We start from the raw sequence: 16,796 nt of genomic DNA, 5'->3' as shown, positions 1-16,796 counted from the left end.
CAACAAAAAGAGGTAGGAGCCGCACACTTACCTGGCAGTTCTACCCGCTCTGTGAATATATGTGTTGGCATCCTCTGGACAATCAAACTGAAGAACCCAATTAACAGCCGGGAAATCTACACAGAAGGAATGAATGTCATCAGTTTCAAAATTCTGCCCTGTTGTACTATTTTTATGTTACCATGACTTGCCAGGATTTTCCATCACATCAAACTGATAGGTATCAACTGTGGACTCTATTAAAAATATAAAATAATTGCATAAACTAAGATATGACAAACACTTCTGTACTTTGACAAAGTGAACTGAAATTAGTATTTGAATGTGAAGATTTCTTCATATCTGGCACAGAAGAGACAGACTGCTTTGTCCGAGCAGTAATGAAATGCCCAGATGTTTAATAACCTAAAAAAAATTCTTCACAAGGTCCCAGTGAACTATAAAACTGGTTTCTGAATTTAAATGAGATTTACTTTTTCTGTTAGTCCTGCCTCCAACTGAACTAGTTAATGTCTTTCTAGGTCCTTTTCCCTCTTCTTAGCAATAATTATTCCCTATATATTTCTGTCTATATAATGCTCACTCACTGCCAGCAAATCCTGTTCTTAACTTCTTAAGAGAACTACCTCTAGTTATTATGGATTTTTTCTGTGAGGATTTCATATCAATTTCTATCCAAGAAAAGGGGAGGCGCTAAAAAGAAGAAAAAGAATTAATTGTGCTCAGTTGCTCAAGCCTCTAATACTCGCTACTTAGATGGTGGTGTTCAAGGCTAGCCCAGGCAAAAAAGTTCATGAGACTAAGTATTATGAAAGCCCTGGACATGGTGTGCATGCTTGTCATCCCCATTACACAAGTGTAAATAGGAGGTTCACAGTCCAGGCCAGTTCCACACTGGCTAAGTGAATAACTATGATAGGTTATTCAAAAAAGGTTTCAAAGTAAAAAAGGCTAGAGATGGCTCAAGTGGTAGAACACCTGCCGAAGAAGTACAAGGATCTGAGTTCAGACCCCAATAATACTGAAATGATAAGTTTTTAAATGTGTTACAATTTCAACAACTTTCTAATTTTCAAGGAAACAAGAATTTTTCATATTTTAAGCCTTTAATCTTCATGATTCTGCAGCTACTTAGGATGCTATGATGTCATTAGCATGAAATAGTAAGAGCACAGAATACAAAAATACAACAGAATGTTTCCCTGACACATCCTTAATGTAGTAGCTGTTATCGGGGTAGTTTTCCTGTTTGCTTGAGTCTATTTCTGTTTCTTTTTTGACAGAACTGAGGTTTCACTCAGGTCTCTGTGCTTGCTAGGCAGGTACTCTACCAACTTATCCATGACTCCAGCTTTATTTCTTTTCCCAAAAAGAATTCTCTAAGAAAGTTTTATTTCCCATGACCACAGAAATTTCAGCTCAGGAGGTCTGCTCACCCAGCCCTCGGGCTGCAATATCAGTAGCAAAGAGTACCGCAGCTCTCTTGCGGACAAACTCATTGTAGACTTCCATTCTTCTCATCTGCTGCTGTCGGCCATGGAGAGCAAGGATAGAAATTCCGGGACGGAGCCGGCAGAACACTCGGTACAGGTACTGCACCTGGGAGTGGAGAGAAGGTTGGCCTTGGAACCTCTGAATGACAGCAGTGCAGCTTACAAGATAAACAGAAAACATGCTAAAGAATGGAAATGTCACCAGTTGCAAGTTTTTTAATACAAAGCAGAAATGTACTCTACAGTGTTGTTTATTCTTCAAACATTTCTGCTCACTTATTTTCTAAAAGAATTTTGAAGAGAAAAAGAGAGAAATTTGTTCTATATTTAGTAAGTATAAACTGAATTCATGAAAACTTTCTATGATCTGACTCACATAAATAAGACTGACCTTGAATTTCTGCTTTTTAACTAGCTGAGGTAGAAGATACATGTGGCAAAAGCATGAAGTTTAAATTTGATTCACACCAAAAATCACTGGACAGTTTCAAGTATAGCAATGGCGTATTCCAATCTCCACTTTCCAAAGGCCAGTCAGGCTCTACAACGGGAACACTAAAGTAAGGAAAGTGCAGGGATGAGGAGACCAGTTAGGAAGCTAACAGAAGGTTAGGCATGGGCCACAGTGCACTCGAGTGTGTGAGGTTAGGAGAAGGCCAGCACTAATGAGTTATCAATAGGGGGTAAAACCAGCCAGGAACTAAGGTTGCAATTAAATGAATTGGGAAAGTCTATCTAGGAATAGCATCTCTTAAATTGTTTTTCCCATCTCAAATTGCAGGTGTCTTCTAGATACAGGTGGAAATATCCATAGATCAAGGGGATAAACAAGTCTAGCACTATGACAGAAGCCAGGACTTGCCACAGAGATTTAGCAGTTGTCAGATTATGGATAAAATTCACAAACATGAAATTCTTCTTTCTTCTATTATTTCTTGGAAGTACTATATTCCAGACTCACTGGTACCTAGCACAGTATTGAAGAAAATATACCATTTCTGTCCTCATAGAACTTAAAGTGTCATCAATGGGTTCTTTTATAACAAAACACAGGATTCTCTTTGCTTGTATATCCACCACCTAGCCAGCACTATATGCCATACAATATAATTACTTGTCTAACTGCAATTTGATAGTTCAAAGTGGATGATTCAATATGAGTAAGTTCAAGGAAAAAAATAAACATTTGATACCTCTTTGCAACTGGAGAAAAAGACAATACTCTTCTTCTTCAGGTGGCTTCTCAAAAAGGAGTAGAGCACACTTATCTTTTGATGAAGCTCACAAACTATGTAGTTCTGCTCCAAAGTAGCTGGAGTACTTGAAAGGAAAAAAAAATACATACATTTATAAATAAATACACACACACACACACACACACACACACACACACAAAATAAACACATTCTTGCCTTTGAAATTCACATTAAAAAAAGGAAAAAATGGGCTGGGAAGGTGGCTTAGTGGTAGAGCGCTTGCCTTACATGTATGAGGCCCTGGGTTCGATTCCTCAGCACCACAAAAGCAAAAAGAAAAAAGCCAGAAGTGGCACTGTGGCTCAAGTGGTAGAGCGCTAGCCTTGAGCTGAAGAGCTGAGGGACAGCACCCAGGCCCAGAGTTCAGGCCCTACGACCGGACCCAAAAAAAAAAAAAAAAAAAGGAAAAAAATCACATCACACACATCACATCCCCTTTGCTCTATATTTCTTGGTATTTACCATAAGAAACTAAAACTCATCCACACCAAAAACCTGCACATGGATGTTTATAGCAGCTTTATTTCTAACTGCCACACTTGGAAACAATAAAGGCATTCTGGAGTAAGTGAATGGATAAAATGCTATTTCAAACAATAGATTATTATTCAGCTAGCTTTGGAGGTAGGTAGGGCAGGCAGTTAGTACTGGGGTTTGAACTCAGAGCCTCATGCTTGCTAAGCAGGCCCTCTACCTCTTGAGCCAGTTTGCTAGTGTAACAATGGAATATTATTCAGCACTAAAAATAAGCAATGAGCTTTCTGAAGGAGAATGATGGTAGTGGAGGCATGAAAAAAATACTAGAGTATTCTAACATTTAAAGCTATATGCAGAATTTGAGTTATTTTAATTGCTATACATAGTATACTTTGCACATCGAATACAATGCATTTTATTGAGAGTCCATACCTGTATTTTGCTTTTTCATGAACCCACACATACTCAGGGTTTTTCAAACTCAAGCGTGCAAGGTCCTTTACAGATTTGGTTTGTGTGGCTGAGAAAAGTAAAGTCTGACGTTTCTTAGGAAGATTTTCAATAATAGCATTCATAGTATCAGCAAAGCCCATATCCAAGATTCTATCTGCTTCATCAAGAACTAAAAAAGGAAAATACAAGATGGACTATAATATTTTCAATATATAATAAGCTAAATGCAATGTAATACCCAAAATTGGATTGTAGAGCAGAAAAGGGGCATTGACTGGGCTGAGGATATAATAGTTCAGTGCAAGTTCCATCCTCAGAACTGCAAAAAAAAGAGAACATTAGTGAGAAAACTGATGAAATCTGAACATCAGTATGGAGTTTAATTTACTTAACATAGCAATGTTAATCTAATCTTTAACAAAGGTACAATAGTTACATAAGAGATTAGAGAAAATGAAAGGTATACCAGAACCCAGATGATCACTGCAATTTTTCTCAAAGTCCCAAAGCATTCAAAAATAAAAGTTTAGCCAGGCACTGATAGCTCATGCCTATAATCCTAGCTACTCAGGAGACAGAGATCTGAGAATCATGGCTCAAAGCCAGCCTAGGCAGGAAAGTCTATGAGATTCTTATCTCCAATTAAAGGAGGGGGGGGGGGAGACAAACAAAAAAAAAAACAGAAGTGAAGTTGTGGCTTGAGTGGTAGAGTACTAGCCTTGAGCACAAAACCTTAAGGATAGCACCCAGGCCCTGAGTTCAAGAACCAGTAACAGTACATTAAAAAATAAATTAAATAAAATAGTTTATTAAAATACATAGTAGCTACTATCACCATGCAAAATAATAAGGTTTTATTTTAACAAAAAAAAAAAAAAGGACAATTTGATCTTTCAAGTTACTAAAAATGGGTGTTACTTAAAAGAAAAAAAAACAAATCTTGTCAATGCCTAATACCAAAATGCTTAATTTCACATGTAAAAGTATACATATTCTTCATTCCACTTGTTTTAAGTTTCTTTTTAAAACAGCCTACCATGTATTGTCTAGGTTTAGAGCCCAAATGTCAGAAAAAATATTTCTCAGATCATTTTCTTCTTAGTACTTAACCAATATAACATTGCATCATTTCCACTATTAAGCCTTATAAAGGCACTCACTCTCTCTCTCTCTCTCTCTCTCTCTCTCTCTCTCTCTCTCTCTCTCTCTCTCTCTCTGCCTCCCTCCTCCCCCTCATGCCCCATCAGTCCTGGGGCTTGAACTCAGGGCCTGGGCACTGTCCCTGAGCTTTTGTGCTCGAGGCTATTCGAGTTTTCTGGTGGTTACTTGGAGAACAGTTTCAAGGATATTCCTGAAAAGGCTGGCCTCAAACCACAATCCTAAGATCTCATCCTCCTGAGCAGCAAGGATTACAGGCACAGTTTGCTTCATCTTAATTCTTCAGAGGCTGTGGTTTCAAACTGAAGGTGGTTTCAAACCTTGATCCTCGATCTCACCCTCCTGAGTAGCAAGGATTACAGGCATGAGCCATTAGTGCCCAGCCAAGGCTCTCTCTTAAGAAAAAGAAATCATTAGGGCTGGGAAAGTGGCTCAGTGGTAGAGTGCTTGCCTTGCATGCATGAGGCCCTGGGTTCGATTCCTCAGCACCACATAAGCAGAAAAAGCTGGAAGTGGTGCTTGGCTCCAGTGGTAGAGCACTAGCCTTGAGCTGAAGAGCTGAGGGATAGCACCCAGGCCCAGAGTTCAGGCCCCATGACTGGCAAAAAAAAAAAAAAAAAAAGAAAGAAATCATTAAACTCACCTAGCATTTGAAGATTGGTAGCATGAAAACATATTGTTTCATCCATGTGTTGAAGAAGCCGACCTGGTGTGCAAACAAGTATATTTATGTTGTTGATCCTTTCAGCTTCATGTTTCAGATCCTGAAAACAGGGTTTCTTTGGATTACATATACATGTCTCAAAAGAAGCTGTACCAAAACCATACAAGCCATCTGCAAGTGGCATATTATCCTAACTGTTTAGACACTCTTAAAAATGAACATATTCTCCCTTCTATTTCTTTAGCTTGCCCATATCTTTGGACTAAATAAAGTCAGCAAAGACCTAACATCTTTTGGGACTTAATCATACCCCAAATTTTCAAGGCAAAAGAAACTATTAAGTAAGTTTTCAATGCTTGATTTCCTATTAAGTTCGTTAGAACTGTGTTAAAAACTGAACTACTTTCATTCTTGAAGCCAAGACTCAGGGGCACTAAACTGACTCTCCCACACCAGTCCTCACACTTTGTGGACTGGAACTGAGTACTACATATCAAAGGTTTCTCTCCTTAAGAGAAGAAACACAGACTGTTATTAAATGTTAAATCTGGGTGACAAGAAAAAAAGCACATGATAGTTTGTGATGGTATTTTCTTCTTTTTTGTATGACAGCATAGATATTCAAGAATTTCTCCTTTTTTGTATGATTACATAGATATTCAAGAATTCAGGTATGTAGTCCTACAGTCTAAAGATGATCCTAGAAAATTCAAGCACTATAGGTTTACTATAAGGGAGAACAAAATTTGAGCAACAGGTTTTTCCTCAAAATGATTCACCTTCATTTCTTCTGCTGCTGACATAGCAAATCTGAATTAATCAGTCACTAAGACTTTGAAAAAGAGACTTGGTCCATATACTGGAATGTTACCTCTCCCAAAGCTTATGAACAAGTGGTTTTATTCTGGTTGACCTGTCCCATGGCCTCATCAATGAAGATACCCTGGACTCAAATGGATTTTCTGGAATCTTCTAAAAATGACAAGCACACTTAGATGACAGTCAATGCACCAAGGTGTCACCAACCCAAGAGGCCCCGTCCAGGAGGCCAGTCCACACAGATGAAGCCTTCAACTCCTCCCTGGCAACTACCACAGTGCTTCAATATAGACTGCTGAGGAAAGGAGGTCGGACAGGACAAAAGGACAAACCTTCCCACCAATGATGAGAGCAGCTGAAAAGTCATGATTCTTCCCTACTTTTCGGAGAACCTCAAAAGTCTGATAGGCCAGCTCTCTGGTAGGTGATATTATCAGAACACCCAGCCCATCTGTTGATGTCCACTGCAGACGGTATAGGGCTTCCAACACCTTAAAGACAAAACCAACACCATGAAGACAATTCCTCAGCAAAGTCAGCTTTTGACCTGAGTTTCTACCTTGTCCCTCCAAATCAAAGACACTATATCAAGCAGAAGGCATAAAACTCAAGTTCTACCCAATGTGAAAGAAACTTTTTCTTCCACCTACCAACAGTATTCATTCCCAACTCAGGGAGAAGGGAAAAGTTCCAGGGTATTTCATCTGATGCCAGTCCCCTGCCCAGGAGAACAGCTATCAGAGAAAGATGGGTGTAACCCACAGAATAAAACTATTTTTCATAACAGAAACAAGATTACAATATGTTTAGCATCATCCATATAGCCACTATATTGATAGTGACTGAATTCTCTAATTGCAGATACTGCTTAAAAATACAAAACTAGCATTTAAGAGAAAATTGGTTTTTAGTCCTTGAAACAAAAATTGTGATTGTGCTGATGACTTTGTAGAAATCAAATTAGAAGCCCAACTGTGTGATTGAAATGCAAGTAGATATATAAGTAGTTCTACTATTCAACTGATATAAAGCATAGCTACCAAGGTTCCAGAAAATCTTCAACAAATGCCTAAATTTTCTTTTAGTACACATATTTCAGCTGTATCTAAAATGGCTGAAAAGTATAAAATGCCAATGGTAGCCTTGCAAGGCTGAGGGGTAGACAACTTTGCCCCCAAGTCCTATTGCAAAGAATAGTTCTGAACAGCCACACTCCGCATCCATCAGGAAGGTAGTAATCAGTCAAGGCACAATGGCTGATTCACGAGAACTTGCTGAGTGCCTGCCATGTGCAAGGCACTGTGCTAGGATCCAGGGAATGAGGGGGAGAGAGACAAGACAGAAGTAGCTTCTGTCTGGCAAAACCTTACATTCTAACCAGGGAAACCCAACATTAAAACAAATGTTTACATAATTATTCGTTTCTTGCAAGGCACAGAGTGTTATGAAACTGTACAATAGAAGACCTGACTCTATTTAACTATACTTACTGGAACAAGGAAAGCCAAAGTCTTGCCAGATCCAGTTTTGGCAGCTCCAAGCACATCTTTGCCTTGCAAAGCCAACCCAATCGTCTGCTTCTGTATCTCTGTTACCAAGCGGTACTGGGCTTCCTGCAAACCTGGCAATGCGGAGGGAAGAAAGATGCTTCAGAAAATTTCTGTATGTTGGTACTACAGGCTGACCTGTATATACGTTCTCCTGTCACTAATGGCTGAGTAAGGATTCTTTTGCTCTATCTGAATAGAAATTACAGATAAACAAGGAACAGCTACATTATAGTGATGACCTTCATTTCCATAGGTTCCCAGGCTTAGCTTTTAAAGTCAGAATTTTATAGCTCTAAGCCCTGAGAACTAAAAACTTATAATTCCCAAGTTTTCAAATGTGGAAACTTGTTGTTCTAAGTGTTCAAGGCAGAGGCTTTGGCCCAGGGCTTAGATTGCCAAGACCCAGCACTGGTGACAGTGTGAATGACTAGTGACAATATGGATGAGTCTGGAGGAATTTTTTTTATGGTTTTTTGCCAATACTGGGGCATGAACTCAGGGCTTGGGCACTGTCCCTGGGTTTCTTTTGCTCAAAGCTAGCACTCTACACTTGAGCCACAGCACTACTTCCAGCTTTTTCTGTTTATGTGGTACGAAGGAATCAAACCCAGGGCTTCATGCATGCTGGGGAAGCACTCTACCGCTAAGCCACATTCTCAGCCCCCTGGAGGGAATTTTATATTAAGTGAAATAGCCAGACACAGAAAGGCAAATATGACTTTGTTTTTAAGTGGAATCACAAAAGCACAGAGAATGGGTTTGTCAAGATTGTGCTCCAAGGACACAAAGTTCCAATTAAACAGATGGAGCAAGTTCCAGATACCTATTATATACCACAATGACTACAGCTAGCTGTAATACATTGTATGATTGAAAAATTGGTGACAATAGATAAATTTTTTGATACTGATACAGAGCTTGAACTTAGGACCCTCATTTAGATTGTCTGCTCACGCTTAGTGCTTTACCACTTGAACCACACCTCCAGCCCCATTTTTTGCTGGTTAATTGAAAAAGTTTCATGGGCTGGCTTCAAACCTCAATCCTCTGATCTTGGCCTCATAAGTAGCTAAAATGACAAGCATGAGATACCAGTGCCAAGATTGTAAGTGTCCTTATCATGAAGAAAAAATAAGTTTATGAGGCAATATGTGTATTAATTAGCTTGATGATAGCCATTCCCAAATACATTCATATTTCAAAACATGTTGTACATAGTGAATATGCACAATTTTTATTTGTCAAAAACAGCAGGAGGAAGGGTGAGCGAATGTAGTCATTATATTCAGTGTACACTATGTAAAACAATGAACAAGGTAACTTGAAGGTAGGAATTAAGAGTGAAAATGTGTTGACACTGACCAAGAAGCATTGTACTGATAACTGCCTCATGGAATTGTAGCCCCTTTCTATAACAACTTAACTTTTTCTTTTTTTTTTTTTTCTTTTTGCTTATGTGGTGCTGAGGAATCGAACCCAGGGCCTCAGGCATGCAAAGCAAGCGCTCTACCACTGAGCCACCTTCCCAGCCCACAACTTAACTTTAAAATGCAAAAAAGAAAATAAAAAAAAGAAAGAAAGAAAAACAGTAGCAAGAGGGAGGCCACCTGCAAGGAAGGAAGAGACTTGGAAGGGCTCTCCCACGTCCTAAGAGCACACCAGCTTGCCAGCACCTTGATCTTAAACTACCTAGCTTCCACGCTGCAGCAAAATTCCTACTGGTTAAGCCATCCAGTCCGGTGTTTGCTTTTGGTAGTGCAAGCAAAGAAATACCAAAAGTGACACATTTTTGTTTTCCTTTTTTTTTTTTTTTTGGTGCCAGTCCTAGGGCTTTAACATAAGGCTTAGGCACTGTCCCTGAGCTTTTATGTTCAAGGCTAGCACTCTACCACTTCAGCCATACCTCTACTTCCAACTTTTTGATGGTTAATTGGAGATAAGAGTGTCACAGACTTTCCTGACAGGGCTGGCCTCAAACTGAGATCCTGAGATCTCAGCCTCCTGAGTAGCAAGTATTACAAGTGTAAGCCACCAGTACCCAGCATGTTCTTGTGATTATTTTAACAAGCACAGTTAACTTCATCTTAATTCTTCAGAGGCTCTTGGCATGGGTGTGTATGTGTGAACTGAAGACCTAACTCTACCACTTAAGCTCCTCCACTTCCAGGATTTTATTTGGGGAGTTTTTTTACCAGTCCTGAGGCTTGAACTCTGGGCCTGGCCACTGTCTCTGAGTTCCTTTTGCTCAAGGATAGCACTCTACCACTTGAGCAACAGCACCACTTCCAGCTTTTTCTGCGATTAACTGGAGATAAGAGTCTCACAGGCTTTCCTATCCTCAGTAGCTATGAATACAGTTGTGAACCACCAGCAAGTGGCAACTTCCAGTTTTTTGTTGATTACTTGGAAATAAGAGTCTCTTCTATTTGTCTGCCCAGGCTGAACTTGAGCTTCCATTCTTAAATTCCAACCTTGATCCTCAGAGCTCAGCTTCCTGAGTAGTTAGGATTATGAGACACCAGCACCCAGTTACTGGTACCTTTCTAACTATTCTTTGACAGATCCAGAAAGAGGGTAATAGTTTTAAATACTATTTTACAGATTTCCAAAACATTAAAATTATTTATCAAAGCATAAGTTTTAAAGTTAACCTTTGTCCAAGCCATCTTCTTTTAAAAAAAAACTATCTTCTTTTTAAAAAAAAAACTAAGTCTCAATAAATCCAATAACATATCTTAAGATGACCATCTACTTACCTTTCAATGTCTTTTTAGACAAGGGGAAATCTGAAAATCTTGTAATTTCATTCACATTTATCTGGAAAAAATATTTTTAAAAGAAAGGAATGTCAGATAAGACAAAATAATCTACTGGATAATAAACTACTTTTTTCTCTACATTGTGCTGCCTCGTTCACTTTAGTACCTACAAGACTGGATTCAACCATCACTTGTAAATGAAAACCATCATTCCTTCTGAAATAAAATGTATTTTGGTGAAAGCTAACATGAATCAATTTATATTTTATACAAATTTTATCCTAACTGGTCAAAAAATTCAAAACAGGGGCTGGGAAGGTGGCTCAGTGGCAGAGCCCTTGCCTTGCATGCTCAAGGCCCTGGGTTCGATTCCTCAGCACCACATAAGCAAAAAGAAAAAAGCCAGAAGTGGCGCTGTGGCTCAAGTGGTAGAGCTCTAGCCTTGAGCTGAAGAGCTGAGGGATAGCACTCAGGCCGAGAGTTCAGGCCCCACAACCGGACCCAAAAAAAAAAAAAAAAATTCAAAACAAACAGGACACACTACCTTAAATATCTTTCATCTCCAAAATATTAATGCATTAAGTTATTACCACATCAACTGCAAGAGGAAAATTTATTCAGTCATCCTTAAGGACGGTTTAACAAGTAAGAGGCAAAATCACTACAAACCATAAACCAAGATGAGAATAGTTCTATTTATACACATTAAAGATTGAGGTGGCTATAGAAATATAGGTTGAGAACAAATGTCAAAATGTCAAAAAAATGTCTCAAAGCTTTATCCACACAAAAGTAACCCATGAAACCCAATCTAATTACTATTCATTTGAGAACACAGTGAATGAGAGACATTATTTCAATAGAATCAAAATATCTGGGTTAGGCTTCCATGCCACAGTAAGTAACATTTTGTCCTTTAACTATGCATTAGTCTAATGTTCATTACTGCTGTTCCTCACTGGAATAAAACTAATTTCCTGAATTTCATTTTAGACATTTACAATTATTTCATTACAGATAATGAATGCAGAAATTACTGCTCAGATCTGGGAATATGTGGCCAAATTATTCATGATTCACAAAAGGGTAAAGCTGTGTTTGTAAGGTTCATTTATTTAAATGACACTCAAAGCAATAAAGGGATTTACGGTCCACACATCATTTTCCCACAATTCTTAACATTGCCTAGACAGGATTACTCTCTGCTCTCAAATTAAGAAAAATGCAAATATTAAAACAGTGTGTTAATCCCTACAAGTTTTTGCAGGTAATACTGGAAAGGCAATAGCATTAAAGAATCCTTTATCCAGATAACCTACTGTCCCCAGCCAAGGAGTCTCAATTAGCAGAAAATCTTCCCAACAAAACATTGAAATGATGCATGTTCCTTCTTTCCACTATGGTGCCATCAGCTACTCAGTCCTCCTCACAAGGACTGGATGCCCTGCCCTCAAGAGGAAGACTGGCTGTCCCCGCGGCAATTAACCAATCATGACAGAACCAAGGGGGCTGATCACTCAAAGGACAGCACATCCCCTTCACAAACAGGGAACATCTAGCCTACAGGCTATATAAGATCCAGGAAATACGTAGCAGGGCAGACATGTATGTTTCTCATATGATCCTCATTGGCTGCCTGTGGCCATCTACCTGTATTAAAAATCTGGTTCACAAATGACATTATAAATAGCCAATAATATCCCTTGGCAGAAAAAAGTTTCCCACCACAGGGAAAGTCAAGATGTTCCAGCATGCCACGGTCAGCTACTGCCACACCAAGCTGGGTGCCATTTTAGATAGAAGTCATCAAAGAAAGAAAAGAAGTTTTCATTCTACTGATACATTAGAACAGAGATCTGCAAACAATGGCCTACAATGGCCAATTTCAGTTTGCTGCCTGGTGTTACAGTATGTTAATGAAGCAATAGCTCAGCCAGTCATGCAGACATTGTCTACTGAATGGCCCTCAAAGCCTTAATATGCTGGCCCTTCACACAAAGTCTGCAACCCCTACTCCAGAAAATTCTGTTATGTTTTAAGGAATATTTAAAGCTACAGCAGAAGATGACCAAGTTACTAAAACACCACCCTTTGCCTCTCCCTTTATCCCTTCCATAGGAACAAAGAAACAACCACTAGCACTACCACTACTTCTATCCTCACAGTCTATAAACCCTGTGTAAAACCCTGACTCTAAGCAGGGAGCCAGTGGCTCACACCTGTAATCCTAGCTACTCAAGAGGCTGAGATCTGAGGACTGTGGTTCAAAGCCAGCCTGGGCAGGAAAGTCTATGAGACTCATCTCCAATTAACCACTAGAAAACTGGAAGTGGTGCTGTGTCTCAAGTGGTAGAGCACTAGCCTTGAGCTGAAGAGCTCAGGGACAGCACCCAGGCCCAGAGTTCAAGCCCCTGACTGACAAAAAAAAAAACCTGACTTTAGACAATAGATAGGTTTGAGACAGACCTTATTAAAGACTCCTATACAGGTGAAAAGGCTAGAGGGTCCAGAGGGGAGGACTATCAGAGGGGTGGCTATCACTAAACTACCCTTTTCCATTCCTCATATAACACCCATTTCAATGTATCCCTTACAGATAAGGCAAGGGGGTGGGAGGACACTGACAATACTACCACATGACAAGGAATTCCTCTACTGGGTGCTAGAAGAAAAAAAAAAAAAAACATTAAATTTACTACTGTTGCCGGGTGCCAGTGGCTCACGCCTGTAATCATAGCTACTCAGGAGGCTGAGATCTGAGAATCGCGGTTCAAAGCCAGCCCGGGCAGGAAAGTCCGTGAGACTCTTATCTCCAATAAAACCACTCGAAAACTGGAAGTGGAGCTGTGGCTCAAGCGGTAGAGCGCTCGCCTTGAGCTGAAGAACTGAGGGACAGTGCCCAAGCCCAGAGTTCAAACCCTACAACTGAACAAAAAATAAAAAAATTTACTACTGTTCATTTGATCTAATCACTGGTCACTTTTAGAGGTTCATGATCTAAAGGAGTGTTCACAAAATTAAAGAAGTCAGTCATGAATGTAAAAACTGAGGCTCAAATACATTATGAATCCAAGCCCAGCAAAACTTCAGCTCTGACTATAAATAACACATTCGTTCACTACACTAGATATGTTGACGATTTTCCTCAAAGTAACTGTGAGCCAAGGAAGCGTTTTACTTAAGAGCAGAATGACTGGAATTTTTCTCTTGGAAAGAAACATTTTAGCAGCGGTCTAGAAAACACTTTCAAGAGTATAAGGCACAAGAGCCAATGCCCATCAGCCACCTGTTTCACTCATTAAAGTTTTACTAGAGCACAATATCTACGCCTTTAAGTATTTCTATGGCAGCTCGTGTGTTACAGTAGGGGTGGAGATACATGTGAGAAACTTAGCAGCAAAAGAGATCAGAAATGTTAACAAACAGGGTATAAGAGCAGGTAAGAGGAAAAGTACTATGGATCACTCCTGTCTCCAGCTTGGTAGTCTGCTTAGAGGGAAGCACCAGGATGCAAATAAATCCAGGTCTTAACCACTAGAACCTGTGAATGTTACCTTTCATGGAAGAAGAAAAAAAAGAAGACTTTGCAGATGTTTTGAAAGATTCTAAGAAGCAACATTAACCTGGGTTGGCCTTAAATGCAATGTAAGTATCCTTAAACAAAAGAAACAAAATGAGGTAGATTTAACCAAACAGATGGAGACAATATGAATGTGGAAGTAGAAATTAGAGTAAGGTAGCCATAAGCCAAGAGGAGCTAAGGAACAGAGAATTCCCCAAGAGCCTTTCAATAGGGTGCATTAACCTACTAACACCCTGATTTTGACTCAAGTGAAATGGATTTCAGACTTCTAACCTCTAGAACTACGGAAGCATAAATTTCCATTGTTTCAGGTCACAAAGTTTGTGGAAATTTGTTACCACGGCAGTAAAAATTGAATGAGGAGAATTATGAATTTAGGAAGAATTTCTAAGGCACAATGGAAAAGATAATGACTTACACTATAGCTCATGATTCCATTATATCTCAAGATATCTCATGATTCAATTAGATAAAGATATCCAGCACAGTCAGAAATAAAAACATAAACTCAGAAAAGCTAAGTGAAAGATAAGGAGTCACTGGTCCAACAAAGGAAAGCAAGGAAGGGCTGCTTCTATATTCCCTTAGCAAATCTAGTCACAATCCAAAACAAAATCCACAATTAATTTGTTTTATGGTGGTTTCAAGTGCTGTGTATACAACAATGGAAATAATATGTGAAGTATATATACAAAGTATTTTCACATGACTAGCAGTGTGCACTGACTACTTCTCTGTAACACTTATGAGGTAAGTACTAGTACTATGCCTTTTTAAAAAAAGCAAAAACTTAAAGAACAAGAGCCAGGAACGAATCCTAATCTGAACTCTTTAGAGTTCCAAAAGACAAACAAATCCTTAAACTTGAAGCTCTAACTAACCTTACTGTGGAGTCAATGCCATTTAAAAGAAAGCTATACCAAGGGTAACAAGGAATGACTTTTAATTCCTGGTATGTTCCAAACTGGAAAGGTAGCATACACAAAAAGACAGTGATGTGTGTGAAGATCATTGGATATGGGATTTATGGGGAAGAAGAAAAGGTAATGACATTTCTAAGGAGCTCGGGTAGGAAAAGAAATCTGCAAGTCAAAATGGTGACTAGAAAAGATAGTCATCTGGAAACAGCAGCTGCACTGATGGGGAAGGATGACAACCAAAAGGAACAGACCAGCAGTCAGTCTGGCTTTTCTACACTGATTTTTAGATAGGAACAAAAGCAAAGGAAGAATGAGATGGACGCAGGAGAAGACAGATGACTGAGGAAGGCATGCAATCTGGCTTAATGGATTAAAAAGCAGAAGCTTTCATTAGAAAGACACAGGCCTAGGTTCCGACCCTACACTACCTACTAGGTATGAGAGCCTGGGATAAGTTTCTTGTCCTCTCCAAACTTAATTTTCCCGTCTATAAAATGGGGACATTAGGATCCACTTCTCAGATAAGGTTAAAAAAAAAAAAAAAAAAGAGGCTGGGAAGGTGGTTTGAGAGGTAGAGTGCTTGCCTAGCATGCGTGAAGCCCGGGATCCGATTCCCCAGTACCACATAAACAGAAAAAGGCAGAAGTGGTACTATTAAGTGTTAGCCTTGAGCAAAAAGAAGCTCAGGGATAGTGCCCAGGCCCTGAGTTCAAGCCCCAGGACTGGAGTAAAAGGAAGGAAGGAAGGGAGTGAGGGAGGGAGGGAAGGAAGGAGGGAGGGAGGGAGGGAAAGAAAAAGGGAAAGAAAAAGAAGAAAAACAATCCTGTAAAATCAAATGGATAGTACTTTAAAAGATAGATACTATTTCCATTATTTTCCCCTAACGTTCCACACTGGGATGCTTACTCCTCTATCATCCCGGTATGTCATTTACGTTACTAAGCCTCACGATTGGCGTCTCTCACAGCATTAGTCTCTCTATCCTTAAGTACCACTGCATTTCTTTTCTCCTTTTTTTTTTTCCTTTCCTCTTCTTTTTTTTTTAAACCTCAGAACAGTGTGGTGAGCCGAAGAGTCTGGGGCTGTGAGTCTGACACCACGCAGGCCCCCTGTGAGGCCTTCCAAAGAACCCCGGGACACGCCATCTCCCAGCCCAGCACCCCCCCGGGTGGGCCCCAGTGACAGCCCGGCCTCCCGCCGGGCCCCCCGGCCACCCCGACCGCACCTTCTCGTAGCTCTGCACCAGACGGCTGATGCCCTCGCGCTCCACCTGCCACTCGGGCTTCTTCAGCTGCTTCCTCAACTGCTTCTTTTGGTTCTGCCTATGGCTGTGTTTTTTCTTCCAGCGATTGAAGCTCCTCACCGGGTCGGGTCGGGCTCCCGAGCCCAAGGAGTTAGGAGTTTTGCCCATCGCGAGGGCGGCCCGAGAAACCCTAACGCCTCCCTGAGGTGCTGAGATCAGGAAGCCAAACCGGCGTGGAAAGGAAAGCGCCGCGATGCGCACGCGCAAGCCTAGCAGCCCGCCCCCTCGGAGCTTTTAAAGCTGGGGCACGCAGAGATGACGTAAAGAAAAGGCGAATGGTGATTGGGGATTTGGCTTCTGCTGGGCGGGGCTGAGAGTTCAGGAAGGGCCAGCGGAGCACGCTGCCGGCTCTTTAACAGGA

The 16,796-nt window shown here is 40.2% G+C and overlaps 1 protein-coding gene across 1 annotated transcript in view; it reads right to left on the bottom strand.

The window, feature by feature from the left end:
- The window catches only part of LOC138821383 (probable ATP-dependent RNA helicase DDX10), a 113,955-nt gene extending 97,362 nt beyond the window's left edge, over positions 1-16,593 (bottom strand). Inside the window, exons 1-9 of the mRNA XM_070013570.1 lie at positions 16,358-16,593; positions 10,627-10,687; positions 7,811-7,941; positions 6,653-6,811; positions 5,481-5,601; positions 3,659-3,848; positions 2,687-2,813; positions 1,437-1,599; positions 32-116 (exon numbers count right to left, since the gene is read on the bottom strand). Coding sequence (XP_069869671.1) covers positions 32-116; positions 1,437-1,599; positions 2,687-2,813; positions 3,659-3,848; positions 5,481-5,601; positions 6,653-6,811; positions 7,811-7,941; positions 10,627-10,687; positions 16,358-16,543 — 1,223 coding nt within the window. The 5' untranslated portion in view covers positions 16,544-16,593. The remainder of the gene's footprint in view (positions 1-31; positions 117-1,436; positions 1,600-2,686; positions 2,814-3,658; positions 3,849-5,480; positions 5,602-6,652; positions 6,812-7,810; positions 7,942-10,626; positions 10,688-16,357) is intronic.
- Positions 16,594-16,796: the final 203 nt, after the last annotated feature.

The sequence above is a fragment of the Dipodomys merriami genome, unplaced genomic scaffold (genome assembly GCF_024711535.1).
Source record: "Dipodomys merriami isolate MVZ:Mamm:240054 unplaced genomic scaffold, mDipMer1.0.p SCAF_91, whole genome shotgun sequence".
Classification (NCBI taxonomy): domain Eukaryota; kingdom Metazoa; phylum Chordata; class Mammalia; order Rodentia; family Heteromyidae; genus Dipodomys; species Dipodomys merriami.
The sequence above is the reverse complement of the archived record's forward strand: the minus strand, read 5'-3'. Positions and strand labels throughout refer to the sequence as shown.